This window comes from Balaenoptera physalus, assembly GCF_965194825.1.
Source record: "Balaenoptera physalus genome assembly, chromosome: 7".
In the NCBI taxonomy this organism is placed as follows: domain Eukaryota; kingdom Metazoa; phylum Chordata; class Mammalia; order Artiodactyla; family Balaenopteridae; genus Balaenoptera; species Balaenoptera physalus.
In genome coordinates this window covers 24,259,887-24,278,898 of record NC_138886.1, presented here as the reverse complement: position 1 = coordinate 24,278,898, position 19,012 = coordinate 24,259,887, and the positions used below count along the sequence as shown (strand labels likewise).

Here is a 19,012-nt window from a genome sequence, read left to right as displayed (position 1 = left end):
AACAAACAGAGATGAACAATACAATAACTGAAATGAAAAATACACTAGAAAGAATCAATAGCAGAATAACTGAGGCAGAAGAACGGACCTAGAAGACAGAATGGTGGAATTCACTGCCACGAAACAGAATAAAGAAAAAAGAATGAAAAGAAATGAAGACAGCCTAAGAGACCTCTGGGACAACATTAAACGCAACAACGTTCGCATTATAGGAGTCCCAGAAGGAGAAGAGACAGAGAAAGGACTAGAGAAAATATTTGAAGAGATTATAGTCGAAAACTTCCCTAACATGGGAAGGGAAATAGCCATGCAAGTCCAGGAAGTGCAGAGAGTCCCAGGCAGGATAAACCCAAGGAGAAACACGCTGAGACACATACTAATCAAACTGACAAAAATTAAAGACAAAGAAAAATTATTAAAAGCAACAAGGGAAAAACGACAAATAACATACAAGGGAACTCCCATAAGGTTAACAACTGATTTCTCAGCAGAAACTCTACAAGCCAGAAGGGAGTGGCACGATATACTTAGGGTGATGAAAGGGAAAAAACTACAACCAAGATTACTCTACCCAGCAAGGATCTCATTCAGATTCGATGGAGAAATTAAAACCTTTACAGACAAGCAAAAGCTAAGAGAATTCAGCACCACCATACCAGCTTTACAACAAATGCTAAAGGAACGTCTCTTAGTGGGAAACATAAGAGGAGAAAAGGACCTACAAAAACAAACCCAAAACAATTAAGAAAATGGTAATAGGAACATACATATCAATAATTACCTTAAATGTAAATGGATTAAATGCTTCAACCAAAAGACACAGGCTTCCTGAATGGATACAAAAACAAGGCCCATATATATGCTGTCTACAAGAGACCCATTTCAGACCTAGGGACACATACAGACTGAAAGTGAGGGGATGGAAAAAGATATTCCATGCAAATGGAAATCAAAAGAAAGCTGGATTAGCAATACTCATATCAGATAAAATAGACTTTACAATAAAGAATGTTACAAGAGATAAGGAAGGAAACTGCATAATGGTCAAGGGACCAATCCAAGAAGAAGATATAACAATTATAAATATATATGCACCCAACATAGGAGCACCTCAGTACATAAGGCAAATGCTAACAGCTATAAAAGAGGAAATCGTCAGTAACACAATAATAGCGGGGGACTTTAACACCTCACTTACACTAATGGACAGATCATCCAGACAGGAAATTAATAAGGAAACACAAGCTTTAAATGACACAACAGATCAGACAGATTTAATTGATATATATAGGGCATGCCATCTGAAAACAGCAGATTACACTTTCTTCTCAACTGCACAAGGAACATTCTCCAGGATAGATCATATCTTGGGTCACAAATCAAGCCTCGGTAAATTTAAGACAATTGAAATCATAACAAGCATCTTTTCCGACCACAATGCTATGAGATTAGAAATCAATTACAGGGAAAAAAATGTAAAAAACACAAACACATGGAGGCTAAACAATACATTACTAAATAACCAAGAGATCACTAAAGAAATCAAAGAGGAAATCAAAAAATACCTAGAAACAAATGACAATGAAAACAGGACGATCCAAAACTTATGAGATACAGCAAAAGCAGTTCTAAGAGGGAAGTTTATAGCAATACAATCCTACCTCAAGAAACAAGAAAAATCTCAAATAAACAATCTAACCTTACATCTAGAGGAACTAGAGAAAGAAGAACAAACAAAACCCAAAGTTAGCAGAAGGAAAGAAATCATAAAGATCAGAGCAGAAATAAATGAAACAGAAACAAAGAAAACAATAGCAAAGCTCAATAAAACTAAAACCTGGTTCTTTGAAAACAAAATTGATAAACCTTTAGCCAGACTCTTCAAGAAAAAGAGGAAGAGGACTCAAATCAATAAAATTAGAAATGAAAAAGAAGAAGTTACAATGGACACCGCAGAAATACAAAGCATCGTAAGAGACTTCTATAAGCAACTCTATGCCAATAAAATGGACAACCTGGAAGAAATGAACAAATTCTGAGAAAGGTATAACCTTCCAAGACTGAACCAGGAAATAACAGAAAATATGAACAGGCCAATCACAAGTAATGAAATTGAAACTGTGATTAAAAATCTTCCAACAAACAAAAACCCAGGACCAGATGGCTTCATAGGTGAATTCTATCAAACAATTAGAGAAGAGCTAACACCTATCCTTCTCAAACTCTTCGAAAAATTGCAGAGGAAGGAACACTCCCAAACTCATTCTACGAGGCCACCATCACCCTGATACCAAAACCAGACAAAGATACTATAAAAAAAAGAAAATTACAGACCAATATCACTGATGAATATAGATGCAAAAATCCTCAACAGAATACTAGCAAACAGAATCCAACAACACATTAAAAGGATCATACACCATGATCAAGTAGGATTTATCCCAGGGATGCAAGGATTCTTCAATATATGCAAATCAATCAGTGTGGTACACCATATTATCAAATTGAAGGATAAAGACCTTCAATCATCTCAATAGATGCAGAAAAAGCTTTTGACAAAATTCAATACACATTTAAAATAAAAACTCACCAGAAAGTGGGCAGAGAGGGAACCTACCTCAACATAACAAAGGCCATATATGACAAACCCACAGTAAACATCACTCTCAATGGTAAAAAACGGAAAGCATTTCCTCTAAGATCAGGAACAAGACAAGGATGTCCACTCTCACCACTATTATTTAACATAGTTCTGGAAGTCATAGCCACAGCAATCAGAGAAGAAAAAGAAATAAAAGGAATACAAATTGGAAAAGAAGAGTAAAACTGTCACTGTTTGCAGATGACATGATACTATACATAGAGAATCCTAAATATGCTACCAGAAAACTACTAGAGCTAATCAATGAATTTGGTAAAGTTGCAGTATATAAAATTATTGCACAGAAATCTCTTGCATTCCTATACACTAACAACAAAAGATCAGAAAGAGAAATTAAGGAAACAATCCCATTCACCATGACAACAAAAAGAATAAAATACCTAGGAATAAACCTACCTAACGAAGTAAAAGACCTGTACTCAGAAAACTATAAGACACTGATGAAAGAAATCAAAGATGACACAAACAGATGGAGAGATATACCATGTTCTTGGATTGGAAGAAGCAACATTGTGAAAATGACTATACTACCCAAAGCAATCTACAGATTCAAAAATGCAATCCCTATCAAATTACCAATGGCATGTTTTAGAGAACTAGAACAAAAAATCTTAAAATTTGTATGGAGACATAAAAGACCCCGAATAGCCAAAGCAATCTTGAGAAAGAAAAACGGAGCTGGAGGAATCAGACTCCCTGACTTCAGACTATACTACAAAGTTACAGTAATCAAGACAATACGGTACTGGAACAAAAACAGAAATATAGATCAATGGAACAGGATAGAAAGCCTAGAGATAAACCCACGCACCTACAGTCAACTAATCTATGACAAAGGAGGCAAGGATATACAATGGAAAAAAGACAGTCTCTTCAACAGGTGGTGCTGGGAAAACTGGACAGCTACATGTAAAAGAATGAAATTAGAACATTCCCTAACACCATACACAAAAATAAACTCAAAATGAATTAATGACCTAAATATAAGACCGGACACTATAAAACTCAAGAGGAACATAGGAAGAACATGCTTTGACATAAATCACAGCAAGATCTTTTTTGACTCACCTCCTAGAATAATGGAAATAAAAACAAAAATAAACAAATGGGACCTAATGAAACTTAAAAGCTTTTGCACAGCTAAGAAAACTATAAACAAGACGAAAAGACAACCCCTCAGAATGGGAGAAAATATTTGCAAACAAATCAGTGGACAAAGGATTAATCTCCAAAATACACAAGCAGCTCATGCAGCTCAATATTAAAAAAAAAACCAAATAAACCCAGTCAAAAAAATGGGCAGAAGACCTAAATAGACATTTCTCCAAAGAAGACATACAGATGGCCAAGAGGCACTTGAAAAGCTGCTCAGCATCACTAATCATTAGAGAAATGCCAATCAAAACTACAATGAGGTATCACCTCACACTGCTTAGAATGGGCATCATCAGAAAATCTACAAACAACAAATGCTGGAGAGGGTGTGGAGAAAAGGGAACCCTCCTGCACTGTTGGTGGGAATGTAAATTGATACAGCCACTATGAAGAACAGTATGGAGTTTCCTTATAAAACTAAAAATAGAACTACCATATGACCTAGCAATCCCACTACTGGGCATATACCCAGAGAAAACCATAATTCAAAAAGACACATGCACCCCAATAGTCACTGCAGCACAATTTACAATAGCCAGGTCTTGGAAGCAACCTAAATGCCCACTGACAGATGAATGGATAAAGAAGATGTGGTACATATATACAATGGAATATTACTCAGTCATAAAAGGGAATGAAATTGGGTTATTTGTAGAGATGCGGATGGACCTAGGGACTGTCATACAGAGTGAAGTAAGTCAGAAAGAGAAAAACAAATATTGTATATTAACACATATATGTGGAATCTAGAAAAATGGTACAGATGAACCAGTTTGCAAGGCAGAAATAGAGACACAGATGTAGAGAACAAACGTATGGACACCGAGTGGGGGGAGGGGATGAATTGGGAGATTGTGATTCACATATATACACTAATATGTATAAAATAACTAGTAAGAACCTGCTGTATAAAAAAATAAATAAAATAAAATTGAAAAATTAATAAATGTATTAAATGTATTGAGCACATGGTTTATCTTGGTGAGTATTCCATGTTTACTTGAAAAGAACATGATTCTGCTCTCGTCAATTAGGTCAAATTGCTTGACAATGTTTTTCAATGCTTTTATATCCTTACAAATTTTCTATCTACTTATTCTGTCAACTATTCCAAGAAGAGTATTAATGAATCCCCAACTATAATCATTGATTTACCTATTTTTCCTTTTAATTCTGAACATTTTGCTTCATGTATTTTATATTTTAAGATTTTATTTATTTATTTATTTATGTTGGCTGCGCCAGGTCTTAGTTGCAGCATGCGGGATCTTTTGAGGCATGCGGACTTCTTAGTTGCAGCATGCGAACTCTTAGTTACGGCATGCACGCGGGATCTAGTTCCCTGACCAGGGTTCGAACCCGGGTCCCCTGCATTGGAAGCACGAAGTCTTACCCACCAGACCACAAGGGAAATCCCTGCTTCATGTATTTTAGAGCTCTAGTGTTAGAACACACATTTGTAATTTTTTTATCTTACTGCAGTATTAACTCTTATCATTATGAAAAGTCCTCATTTGTCTCCAGTAATATTTGTTTTAACTACATTGTCTGATATTAATATAATCACTCCACATCTCTTATGTTTACATTTTGCTTCGTATATCTTTTTTCATCCTTTTACTATCAATCTTTTTGGTTCTGAATTTAAAGTATATCACTTATAGATACCATTTAGTTGGAACTTGCTTTTTCGTATCCAGTCTGAAAATCTGCCTTTTGTTTAGTTGCCTCATATTTAATATAAGCACTGATATGACTGGATACAGATCTGCCATTTTGCTATCTGCTATCTGTCCCATCTCTACTATTCCTCCTTTATTGCCTTCTTTCGTGTTAAGCAATTATTTTTTTAGTATACTATTTTATTTCCCCTAAAATTTGCGTTATTTAGTAGTTGCTGTTTATCTTAACCTTATCATACCTTTAATTTATCACAACTTACTTCAAGTTAGTATTGACTTACTTCCAGTAAAACATCTATAGGAACCTCATACCAGTTTAGTTCCATTTCCCAGTCCTCTTCTTCATGCTACGGTTATACATACGTAACTTATCTACATATACTATAAACTCTACAATACAGTGTTATAATTTTTCTTTAAATAGGCATATGTTGTCCAAACAAACTGAAGGAGAGGGAAAAATATAACTTTTATATATACTTATATATTTACCAAGTGCTCTTCATTTCTCCCTTTGGATAGAGTTATTTCTAAAGTAATTTCTCTTCAGTCTGAGGGAACTCCTTTAGCATTTCTTATAGTACAGGTCTCTTTATTAACAAATTCTCAGTTTCAGTTTATCTAGAAATGTTTTTATTTCGCCTTTACTTTTAAAGAATAGTTTCACTGATTATAAAATCCTTAGTTGACTACTTCTTTTTCCCCAAGACTTTGAATATGTCATTCCAATGCCTCCTCGGATTCACTGTTTGAGAATTAACTCATTGTTTTGTTGTTCTCCAGTGTGTGATGTGTAATTTTTCTCTTGCTTCCTTCAAGATTCTTTGTCTCTCTGTTTGGCTTTTAGTAGCTTGACTATGATGCTTCTAGGTGTGATTTTTTTGTTTCTGTGTATTTATTCTACTCAAGGTTTGCCAGGCTTCTTGGATCTGTTAATGTTTTTCATGAAACTTGGGAAGATTTTGACCATTATTTCTTCAAGTATTTTTCAACTTTTTTTTTCTTTTCACTTTCTCAGATGCCAATTACATGTCTGTTAGGTTCTAACAGAAACGTTGATATTGTCCCACAGATCTCTGAGGCTCCAATATTTTTTTAAATTTTTGTTCTTCAGATTGTATGCTTCTACTGATCCTTCTTCAAATTCACTAGTTTCTCTTTTCTGGATTGCAAATCTGCTGTTGAGCCTATCTAGTGATTTTTCATTTGTTATTGTTCTTTTCAGTTTCAGTTCAGTCTAGGATTTCTATTTGGTTCTGTTTTATAGTCTCCATTTCTCTGTTGAGTCTGCATTTGTTTACTCATTATTAGCATACTTTCCTTTAATTCTTTGAACATATTTACAATAGCAGCTTTGAATTCTTTGTCTGCTAAATCCAACATGTGGACCACTTAAGTGTCTAATTCTTTGGGGTTTTTTTCCCCTTGAGTCACATTTTTCTGTTTCTTTGTACATCTAGTAATTTTTGGTTAAGAATTGGATGTAAAAAAATGAGTTGTAGGGACTTCCCTGGTGGTGTGGTGGTTAAGACTCCGTGCTCCCAATGCAGGGGGGCCAGGTTCAATCCCTGGTCAGGGAAATAGATCTCACATGCATGCCGCAACTAAGAGTTCACATGCCACAACTAAGGAGCCCACTGGCCACAACTAAGGAGCTCACCTGCTGAAACTAAGACATGGTGCAAATAAATAAATAAAATACATTTTTTTTAAAATGTGCTGCAGCAACTCTGGATTCTGTTTTGTACCTCTGAGAGCTGTTACTTTGTTTCAGTAAGCAAATAACTTATCCATAATCAAACTGCAAAGTCTGTCTTCCCTGTCATTAATGTCTCTGCTCAATGTCTTTTATTTTTTGAAAAGCCTAAGGGTTTCCCCTAGATCTGAATAGCTTAACAGACAGCAAATAATTTTGGCAGAAGTTATGCTCAGACACTTCACACTAGGAAGCTTCATCCTCTGCAGCCTGAGATGAGTGAGAGTTGAGAAATACAATCAAAGGCACAACAAATTTTCAAATCTCCCAGGCTTTCAATATTCACAGGACTCCTTGAGGTCTCACATATACCAGGTGTAGAATGTGTGATTTATTAATCTCAGCCCTTCTATGGCTCTCTTGCTTCCAGAATCTCCCCCTTTAATTCACAGCTTCTCTGTTGCCAGTCCCAAACCAAATCCACCACCTCCCATAAGAAAAGCTGCAGGTTTTTGCTGCTCACGCCAGGCAGATGAGGATAGGTAACTCCAAGCAAGAAAGTCACAAACTACATGTTTTTACCAGCTGTGGTAGCAGTTTTTCATGAGCAAATACTCCTCAAATTATTGCCTAACTGGTCATTTTCCAATGCCCCGATATGGTGTTTATAGTCATTTTTATACCATTTTATCCTTGCTTTAGGTAGAAAGATATTACCTGACATCCTCACCCTGCTATTACCCCAAGATATATCAGGAAAATGGAGGCAAAAAGGATTTTCTGACAGACTGGATGTGGATATAAAAGAAAAAAAGTAGTCAAGAATGACCCTGAGGCTTTTCACCTGAGCAAGCAGAATGAAGCTGTCACTTACCAAAATGGGAAGACTGTGAGAAGAACAGACAAGCAAGGGAGGTCTGGAATTCAGTTTTGACATGTTACATCTGAGATCTCTATTAGACATTCAAATGGATACTGTCATGGTGTTTTAGAGAATTATCCTTTTATTGGTTGGGAGAATGAACTAGATAACCAGTAAATTTCCTTCAAAAGCTCAGTTTGCATGAGTCCTAGACCACAAAGAAGTGGTTCAGTAATACTTGTTATGAAAGTTCAGGGAAGCAAAAGCTCACTGAAGCATGGGATGAACAAAGAAAAAGAACTTGAAAGATGAACAATTGAGATGGGCAGGCAAGAAGACCCTACTCAAGGGGAAGAAGAAGGGAGAGTGGAATAGAAGAAGAGAGAGGAAAAAGAGAAAAAAGGAAAACGGAAGACCATACTGGCGAAAGATTTCTCTAAGAACTAGGAACTAGATTTCTCTAAGAACAGGTTTAGGTGAAATATGACAAAAACAAAGAAAGGTCTCTAAACAAGGCTGCAGAGTCTAAACAAGTGACTACACGATTAAAATCCAAAGAACAGATAAAAACTGCATTGAAACTGAAACAGGTACAGAGAGAGCAGGTTGATAAGATCAAGGCATACTGAGGCTAAGAATGACTGAGAACAGGACTTGCAAGTGGAAAGTCAAATAGCAGGAAACAGTGTAATCCTTTAGTAAACTGCTGCATATTAGATTATCTACTGATAACAGGTACTACCATATCTCTACAGCACTACAGGAAAATTTTTCATATCCATGATTTCATGTAAGTTTCACAATTCCTGGAAAACGTATAAAAATCTGGGATGCAGAGTTGAGTAGAGTCAATATAAAGATTAAAATAGATTATAAAAGTTTTTTAAATAGCCCGTAAGAGACATCACTATAGAGAAAATTTTAGCTGCACTTTGGAGAATGATTTTCTTTGATGAAAGCGGGGTGATAGGGACTAAATTTTTGTATCCTCCTGAAATTCGTATGTTGAAATCCTAATATCCAATGTGAGGTAGGGCCTTTGGGAAGTAATTAGGTCATGAGGGTGGAGCTCTCATGATGGGATTAGTGCCCTTATAAGAAGAGACACATGTTCTTTCTCCCCACCATGTGAGGACACAAGGAGAAAACAGCCATCTATAAACCAGGAAGAGGACCTTTACCAAGAACTTGACCATGCTGGCACCTTCATCTGGGACTTCCAGCCTCCAGAACTGTGAGAAATGTCAGTTGTTTTAGGCACTCAGTCTATGGTTTTCTGTTACAGCAGTGCAAACTAAGAAGGGGGAGAGGAAATGCAAGCTGGAAGGATCTGGAAAGCAAGAAATATCCTAATGGTAAATCAGCAGAAAAACCAATGAGACATGAAGGAAAGGAACTGAATTCTGATCTAGGAAACAGGATCTACACTAGAAGTCATGAGACCAGATCGTAGTTCTCCTATTGACAGAAGAAGTCACTTTTTCCTCAGTATCTTAATTTTTCATCTGCATTTACCTCAGAGGATTTTTATGAAATAAATAAAAATGCACATTAAAAAATATATTAGGCAAATTCATGGCAAAACTAGTAATACAAAAATCATAAATACTTTAACTGTTATAACATACTTATAAGCAAAGTAATATTTCCCATGCCTGCATCTGCTAGCTTCTTATCTACACGACAAATTCTAACAATTAAGAGTTTATTAATGATAACAGTATTGTTGTACTCTACCTTTGCAGTCAGGAGTAGGGCTAAAAGAAGGGTTCCTATCACTAACAAAAATATGATGAAAATGCTAATTATTTTGTCTAACATCTTCTCCAGCCAGATGATCATCTGCACAGAAACAAAAAAGAGAATTAGTTATCTTCCAAACACAACTTAATAAAAACACGTATGTATTCAAACATCATGAAGACAAGATATTCAGCATTGCAAAGCAAACTATGGCATAATGATTAAAGCAGGGAAAGCTATAAACCACTTTAGAAAGTTAAGTGACAATATTAATTACCACTGTTGTTTATAGAAAGAGGTTATTATTGTCATATCTAAGAAAAGGCAGTCAGTTTGAATATAAACTGTATCTATGCTTGGATTCTCATACTGTGGTGTATTTACCTTTCAAACTGTAATTTACAATCTGATAAATATTCTAAACAAAATAATGACAATCCATTAGTGACCTCAAATCTCATGAAATTTTACTGTCAATTAGCAAATACAGATGACTTTAGAAAAAGTATGACTCTTACAGTACAGGTATGTCCTCAATTATACAGATAAAATAGGAGCAAATTAAAATGGGAATTACATTCAAACTATTTTTTCCCTTTAATGTCACTAGGGTTATAAAAGCAGTAAGAATAAAATCTAATGTTAAGGTAATAATAAATACTAATTTCAGAATAATAGTTACCCTGGGGGGGGCTTCCCTGGTGGCGCAGTGGTTGAGAATCTGCCTGCTAATGCAGGGGACACGGGTTCGAGCCCTGGTCTGGGAAGATCCCACATGCGGTCTGGGAAGATCCCACATGCCGCGGAGCAACTAAGCCCGTGAGCCACAACTACTGAGCCTGCGCGTCTGGAGCCTGTGCTCCGCAACAAGAGAGGCCGCGACAGTGAGAGACCCGCGCACCGCGATGAAGAGTGGCCCCCGCTTGCCGCAAATAGAGAAAGCCCTCGCACAGAAACGAAGACCCAACACAGCCAAAAATAAATAAATAAATTTAAAAAAAAAAAAAAAAAAAAAAAAAGTTACCCTGGGGGCAAAATGGTTGGGAAGTGGATGCACAAGCAGGGAGGGGTACACAATAGGCTTCAACTGTATAGGTAATATTCTGTCATGCTGGAAGATAGGCATGTGGGTGCTCGTCTTATCTTTTTATATTTGAAATATTTCATAATAAAATACTTTTAAAAATATGATATTCCAACTTGACATTTCTATTCTTTTTAAAACATAAGCTTTATGACAAATTGTAATTGGCTGTAAATAAAGAATAATCATTAAAGTAATGGTTATTCCTTAATCAATAATTAAAATTATGCTTTCCCTAAATGCTACTTGACGTTCTATTTTGAGTGTAACTTCTCTCATCTTTCACAATCACAAATAATCTTACATTTATACAAATTTTTGTTTTGAGATTACATAATTCTGATAGAGTTCTAGAATTCCTGCCATGCAAAGCTACCATTTAACATTTCAAAAATACAGACTGACGACTGAAATACCACATTGCACCCCTCAGCTCCAACATGAGCACTGCTGAATAAGTTACTCTTAATTTAAATATTATGTTCTCCAAACAGTGAGTTAAACATCCAAGAGCAAAAAAATGGTGGTTAAAACAACATGCCTTCTAAAACATTTATTTTCCACTCAGTGATTATAAGCTTGCATCTCCTTATCTTTCATGAAGCACACTGTCATTAAGAGATCAATGGTACAGTGAACTCAAAGATAAAAAGTGCATCTTTTATCTTGGCAATTACAGCTTCAAACGGAAGAGTTAATTTTCAGTGCATGCTACCAAAGCATCAAAGACAATGCAGAGATTAAAAAAAGTAATAACAGGTTTCTAAGATATGGAAGGTCAGAGGTCATATTTTGAATGTTAAGTTCTAAAACCAATGAAACTGAAAAGTTTCACGATCAGAAACTAACTCCACATCTAGTTCTTGATACAGTTCCTGAGGAAAGAGCTAGTGTTGTATTACTCTTCTTTGTATCTCCAAAACCTAACAGTGCACGGCATGTGGTAAAAGCTCAGTTAATACATATTTGACTAGGCAAGATAAATAAAATAATTTCAGAATTAAGACCGGATTTGTATTCACAAGTTATGATTTCTGAAAATAACATAGGAGCCTCAATTTTTTTTAGGAAAGTCATATCCTGAAATATGTTAACATAAATGATGTTTTATTTGGAAAGTATGAATATCTAAATTTATGTCTGGGTATTTTTAACATATAAAACATGGAATAGTCACAAACACGTTATGTACAACAACATTACAAATGTCAAATTTTGTTTTTAAGCCAGGGTAGAATTTTCCTATCACAAGCCTATACCTAAGGCTTGGAATAAGAGGCACCTAAATAAAGATTTATTTTCAAGAGATAATACTGAGGGTTAGATGTTTTGTTCAAAATTTAAAATACAGGCAGACCTTGTTTTATTTTCCTCGTTTCCAATTTACTGTACTTTGCAGATAATGTGTTTTTTTTTTTTTTACAAAGTGAAGGTTTGTGGCAACCCTACATCGAGCAAGTCTATTGGCACCATTTTTTCCAAAAGCATTTGCTTATTTTGTGTCTCTCTATCACATTTTGGTAATTCACCCAATATTTCAAACTTTTTAATTATTATGGTATTTGCCATGGTGATTTGTAATCAATAATCTTTGATGTTACTACTACAACTCACTGAAGGCTTAGATGATCATTAGCATTTTTTAGCAATAAAGTATTTTTAATTAAAGTTTACAGTTTTTTAGACATAATGCTACTACACACTTAATAGACTACAGTATAGTGTAAACAAATTTTATATGCACTGGGAACCCAAAGAAAATCATGTGACTTGCTTTATTTGCAATATTCGCTTTACTGGGGTAGTCTGGAATGCAACCCACAATACCTCTGAGGTGTGCCTGTAAATCAAGTCATTTAAGATGTTCAATACATAAGCAAAAAAGTTGGGGCGGGGGGGTTCTATTCACATGACAGCCAGCTAAGATATAAGGTGAGAAAACACGACGAAAAGGAAGACAGCAAAAGCGAAAGAGAGCACAAAGAGTGGGAAAGAGAGACAGGAAAGACTTAAAAACGTGAAGAACTAAGGACCAATCGAGAGGAAACAAAATGGATAGAAAACTTATGGAGGAAAAGAACCCCCTGAAAGAGTGAATGGAACAAGACTCGTAAGGAAACAGCAACTGATAGACACAGGAAGAGAAACATGGTCAGAGGAAGCAAGGGGGAAGGGGAAGAGGAAGGAGGAGAGAATTCGTAAAGAAATGCCAGTGGCGCTGTCCCATGAGGCTCATCCTGTTCTGTGGTCCGCTTTGGGCAAAGGGAATCACACCACCTGTCAAACCCTGCCCTGCTCGTGGAAATTGCACAGTCGTCTAGTAACTTTCCCAGCCTTCCACACCAAGAGAAATTATTTCAGATTTTAAACTTTATTTTCTAAAAGTGGAAGGGGAGTAATTTTAAAACAACATTCCTAATGTGTCAAGTATAAATGAAGGGCAAGCATTTTTTTTTTTAATGTAGCAATGTCAGTAAATTTATAGTTATACCAAAAGACACTCTGAAACTGACTGGCCCTATTTATCAAACTATGAAGGAAGTGTCATTCCACTACTGAGTTTTCTATTTCGTTATTCTGGACCTGGAGGTTTTTATTTTGCTTTTTTTTTTAAACCAAATTCTAGTAGTCTTAGTGCAAATAATAAATACTAAGAAATAAAACAATTAAGTCTTAAGAAACAGTTACATTTCAATTAATCAAGAGGTGTCTCTCACCCTCACTTCTCTTGAATTACTCTCTAATTCACTCCACTTGAACTTGGAATGCCAATACCCAATGCTGCACATTTTCTGACCTTGGATGAAATGTAACAAAACAGACCTCAACTTATTTACATGCTTTCCTCATAACTTAAAGCAGTTACTCCTACTCTACACCAATGCTTTACCTACACTACATGGAATCACCAAAGAAAAGGAAAAAGTTACCTATCACTTAGGAATCTTTTAAAACTAACTCACAACCAGTCAGCTATGAATTAGGTAACCCAACTCATTTAGTCACCAAAGGTTAAATCAGATTGAACCTAATGACTTTATTTTTTTTCTAAAGTCTTTATTGAATTTGTTACAATATTGCTTCTGGTTTATCTTTTGGGTTTTTTTCCATGAGGCATGTGGGATCTTAGCTCCCCAACCAGGGATCGAACCCACACCCCCTGTATTGGAAGGCGAGGTCTCAACCACTGGACCGCCAGGGAAGTCCCTGAACCTAATGACTTTAAATCTCCTTTCTCTCATCTCTAGAGGACAATTTCATTTCAATATACACAAATTGGGGAAATATATAAAATCACCTACTTTAATCAAAGTAAGAAAATGTAACTTATATTTGCAGCACTATCATTTGCCAAGGATTGAACTCATTTACTCATACCAGTTTTTTAGAGAGTGGAGGTATACATAGCCATCTGTGTATGTGTGTTTGTGTATGTGTGTTTGTGTGTGTGTAGTGGTGGTGGTATGTGTGTGTGTTTATTTATTTCACACACTGCTTATTCTCAATCCAACGTTTAAAAGTGTAAGCACTGTCAAGAGTCTCCCCTTTCTTGTTTCAACAGAAAGAATGAAACCCTAATCTTTACACCCAAGAGTCACATTTTCATCTATTTCCAAGAGGTACCACATCTTTCTTAAGGCCTGCTATATTTTCACTGAAGATTTTTAAGGTCTTATTGTGTTTAAAGACAATACACATGAATGATGTCATCTTTTGCTATCTGCCCTAGGGATCTGATGATATTAAGTCAGAACTACTGTATGTGGACAATATATCAGAGCTACAGCACTCCTAATATATCTGCATTAGCCTTTATTGAAGTTATTGAAAATTCCATGCTGATCATGTGAGGCATTGACCACAGATACCTCACACTTTGGGAAATACATAAAATTAGATATCATAGGCCATGACTATAATCTTTTGTAAGATAAAAATAAAATTTTGGAATACTAGTTATTAAAAAGGACAACATATAACATTACCAGCCAAGAGAATCAGACAAATATTTCACAAATTTATATTTTTTTAAAATTATTGTGTTATTTATAGAAAAAGTAGCCATAACGAGTTCTCTTTCCTTTTTAGTAACTTCTGCCCAATGTGCTCTCACACAACAAAGGAGATTAGAGTATCAGACTGGGTCACATTATAGAGCTAAAAAGGAATGGAAATCACAGTGGACAAAAGGACTACAAGACAGAACTTACACACACTTGGGCAAGGAGAGATCATCCACATCCTAAATAAATAGCTTTGAGTTTTTAGCAAATTGTACTGTGACAATATGAATGTTTCATGACCTTCCATAGCTTATAATTAGAACTTTAAAAACAAAAACTTAGTTTGACATATGGACAGAAACAGGGTGAGAACGGAGATTTGGGGGAAGTTACAGAATTCAGTAGTAAAAACCAAAATCCGGGTGTTTGTTTACCTTCTTATTTAGCCAGTGCCAGAGCTTGAGGATAGGGGGTAAGGTGAGAGAGAGAAGATAAGAACAGTGGCATATCATTAGAGAATACAGTAATAGCATGAAAAGGAAAGAAAAGAAAATCACTGAGAGCATGAGGAGGAAATTATCTCAGACAAAGGAAAAACTGGAAAAAAAAAATTGTAATGCATTAACAAAGTTTTTAAATCAAGTGAATATAGTAGTCCGTTAAGATACACGATTGAAATGATGATAACCACAAGCTTTGTTGGCAATTCAATAATTAAAAATACATAAAAATAACTTGAATGCTTATAGGCTTGAACTTTCACACCAAATTCCAAAGATCAAAGTGATAATTAAGATTTTTCACATAGCATGCACCAAAAGGATTTTCAGTTCCTGTATAAACTAATTTATGTTCATATACTACATTTTCATTGAACTTTGTAGTTATAGCTTTATAATACTACTTATGTCATATTTCCTACAGTAAAACATTTCAGTGCTCATTTGGAACAGTGAACACCTGGCAAAAAAGCAGACATATCTAAGATTCTGATCAGATTTGGTGCATTTCCTTCCATTTCCAATTTTTTAGGCACACATTTTTCTACCATATATAATATCCTTTTTTTCACATAAACATTATGTCATCTACACCTCACAATATTTAGCACTATAATAACTCATGCTGATTAGTGGATACATAATCTAAAAATCGGTAAACATAAGATTTAAGGCATTATTAGTGACATAAGAAGCATAAAAACTAAGACGCATAATTTCATCAGAGTGACTGTAAATGCTCTTTGCAGAACTTTCCCTAAAGTACACCCAATATATGTTTAGACACATACTTAAAACAATCTCCTGTATATGGATCATTTCAAAAACACTGGTCCAATCAATTGAAATTAAACAGAAAAATAGATTTATTCCCCAAAGCAGGAGCCCACATATATTATTATACTACACAGAACATAATTTTGACATCAATTATAATTAAATATTCAGTTTGAGACAGCCATTTATTCTGGTATGTATTACATATAACAGAAAATGCTAGTTTTATTCATTTTACTGTCTCTCTTCTTTAAGAAGGACAGATTGACAGATAAATTAGAATAAAAATGAAAAATTTTTTACAAGGCTACTCCATAACAAATACTTTTTGACACCCCTGGAACTTCAACTGACACAACTGTAGAGTTTTCCTAAATGAAGGGTTCCATATACAAGTACATGGGAACACTGAGAAGGGGATTCAGTTTCTATCCCATCCGATAGTGCTAAGACAAAGAAATTAATTGAAGTAAGAGTTACCCTCTTTAAACCATTTGAAGTGATAAATCTGCTCTAATAAGATAACGTTTCACCTTAATCAGGGAGATGTGATAAATATGCTGAAATTTTTGTGAGAAGTTTTAGATTCTTTCTTATTTAAAAAATTGAAAAAACTTAATAAGAACACAATAGGCAAATTATAAAAGAAAAATATAAACAGCCAATAAGCAAATAATAGGATGGTCAACCTAATTTTTATTTTTAAAATTTTCAAATTAAAACAACACTGAGATACTTCTTTTTACAAAACTAAAATGGACTTTTTGTTACACTATAACATGCAGTATTGGCAAGAGCTCAAGGAAATGGGCATTCTCACATGTTGCAGTGGTGGGAATTAAAATTGGCAAACTTTCTGGAAGACCATCAGGCAATATGTAAGAAAATGTATCCCCTGCATCTCCTTCGACTTCCTCCCCCCCTCACATGAACTCCAGTCACTGTTCTCATCTATATCTACATTTGTTTCAACTAACAGTGTTTCTCAACCATAAGTCATGGATGGACCTGTTAAAGGAAGCAGTCACCAGCCCTGTGATGAAGTCCAGGTTGCACAGCGTGGCACACAAAAAGGCCTTCGTGATCCAGTCTCACCTGACCCTCCAGCCTTGCCTCCCACTAACTACCATTTCACATATCCCAGCCATTGCCATTTTCCTGGTGTTCCCTAAGAACTCATGCTATGGGAGTCTCTGCGCCCTTGCACTGCTCCATCCACCTGCTCTTCTTGCCATATCTATCTAATGAACTCCTGCTTGTGCTTCAAAATTTGCTCTGGCATCACCTCTGCTGCAAAACCTCCCCTCTCCCACCGCTCTCCGACAGTGAGTCATTTCTTGCTCAGCACTACCACTGTATCCTGTACACACTTCTCCTCCCCAAATTACAACAATAGCTTAACACTTACATAGAGCTTACTGTGTACCAGATCCTGATCTAAGAATTGTACATATATTAACTCATTTAACACTCACAACCATTCTATGAGGTATACCTGCTATTATACTCATTGTATTAGTAAGAAAACCAAGGCACAGAAAGGTTAAGAAACTCATCCAAGGTCACATAGCTAATAAGTAGAACAGGGATCTGAATCCACAGTTTGAATTCAGAGCCTATGCTCTTAACCACTAAGCCTCTGAATCTAACTCGGCCTCTAAATTTTAAAGGATTGCTGTCTCCCCACTAAACACAGCTTCTGTACCTAGTTTTCCAGGATTCATCTGATTTTCCCTAAGACTGAGCATAATATCTGACACATGAGAATTTCCTCAAAAATATTCACTGAACTGAGCCACCACCTGGCTATATAATTTTAGGCAAGTCACTTAACCCCTCTAGATTTCAATTTGGTCCTTATAAAATGAGAGAGTTGAACTAGGTGCTCCTTGTCTCCCATTTTTAAGATGTAAAAATACTAACACAATACTTACTGAAACTAAATCTATCCCATCCTTATACAAACCATAATTCTAAACTTTAAATTTCATCATAGAATTAGACATTAAATGTGCTATCCACAAATAAAACATAAATACCAATATACCATAAAATGGAATATTTTAGACAATGAAATACATAAACCCCATTAAAATAGCTCAAGTTCTTAAAATACAATACCTTGCTATCAACTTTTAACAAGAATTTTCCAAGCCCGATAATTGGCCACGGTGCCAGGGCTTCCTGCCGCTCCTTCAGGAAGTGCTCTATAACCTGCCACCACACGGAGCAGCGCTTCTCCAGGAAGTTCACAACGCCAAAGTGAATAACAAGCTTTTTGAGTATCCATACTATAAGGAAGATGAGAAATACACACATAAAAAAGATAGAGATTACAAGTTTTGACATGAATAGTTTCCTCAATTTCACATAACTTCCTAAAACAGTAAAGCTAGTGCTAAAACACAGTTGTTATTTTTTTTTTAAAGGAGGAGGGAGAGAAGAAAGTTCAAAATATTCCAAATTGGTGTAATTGGGACAATTTTCACACAATCCCCACCCACCTATATCCCTCCTTCTCTGTGAAGTCTTAATCCTTGAAGGGGTCAGGGATTCACAGCCTATATAAACATAAGATACCCTGATCATGAAGATTTCAGTGACTACGATCTTGGCCCCTCACGCCTTACCCTTCCAGGGTAAAGAATACTAACCCCTGACATGTCCTAATCTCTTCGGCTATTATAGCTGCTCTGGCCAAATTTTGTTCTTTTCCTTAGATGTTTGATGTTTAGTGACCAGAGAAGTATAAGGTATTCCATACGCATCATGATTATACCACTGCAGGGCAACATTTTCATTTGTGTTTCTATTTCTCTACTCAATGCTGCTCTGTACATCTGAATC

The 19,012-nt window shown here is 35.6% G+C and overlaps 1 protein-coding gene across 4 annotated transcripts in view; it reads right to left on the bottom strand.

Annotated features, from left to right (window-relative positions):
• The window catches only part of TMEM245 (transmembrane protein 245), a 104,194-nt gene that overhangs the window by 58,275 nt on the left and 26,907 nt on the right, over positions 1–19,012 (bottom strand). For 3 of the 4 annotated variants that reach the window (XM_082469151.1, XM_082469150.1, XM_082469148.1), the window contains exons 6-8: positions 18,287–18,456; positions 15,323–15,346; positions 9,795–9,899 (exon numbers count right to left, since the gene is read on the bottom strand). In XM_082469151.1, the coding sequence (XP_082325277.1) occupies positions 9,795–9,899; positions 15,323–15,346; positions 18,287–18,456 (299 nt within the window). The remainder of the gene's footprint in view (positions 1–9,794; positions 9,900–15,322; positions 15,347–18,286; positions 18,457–19,012) is intronic. The other variant, XM_082469149.1, reaches the window with a different exon arrangement.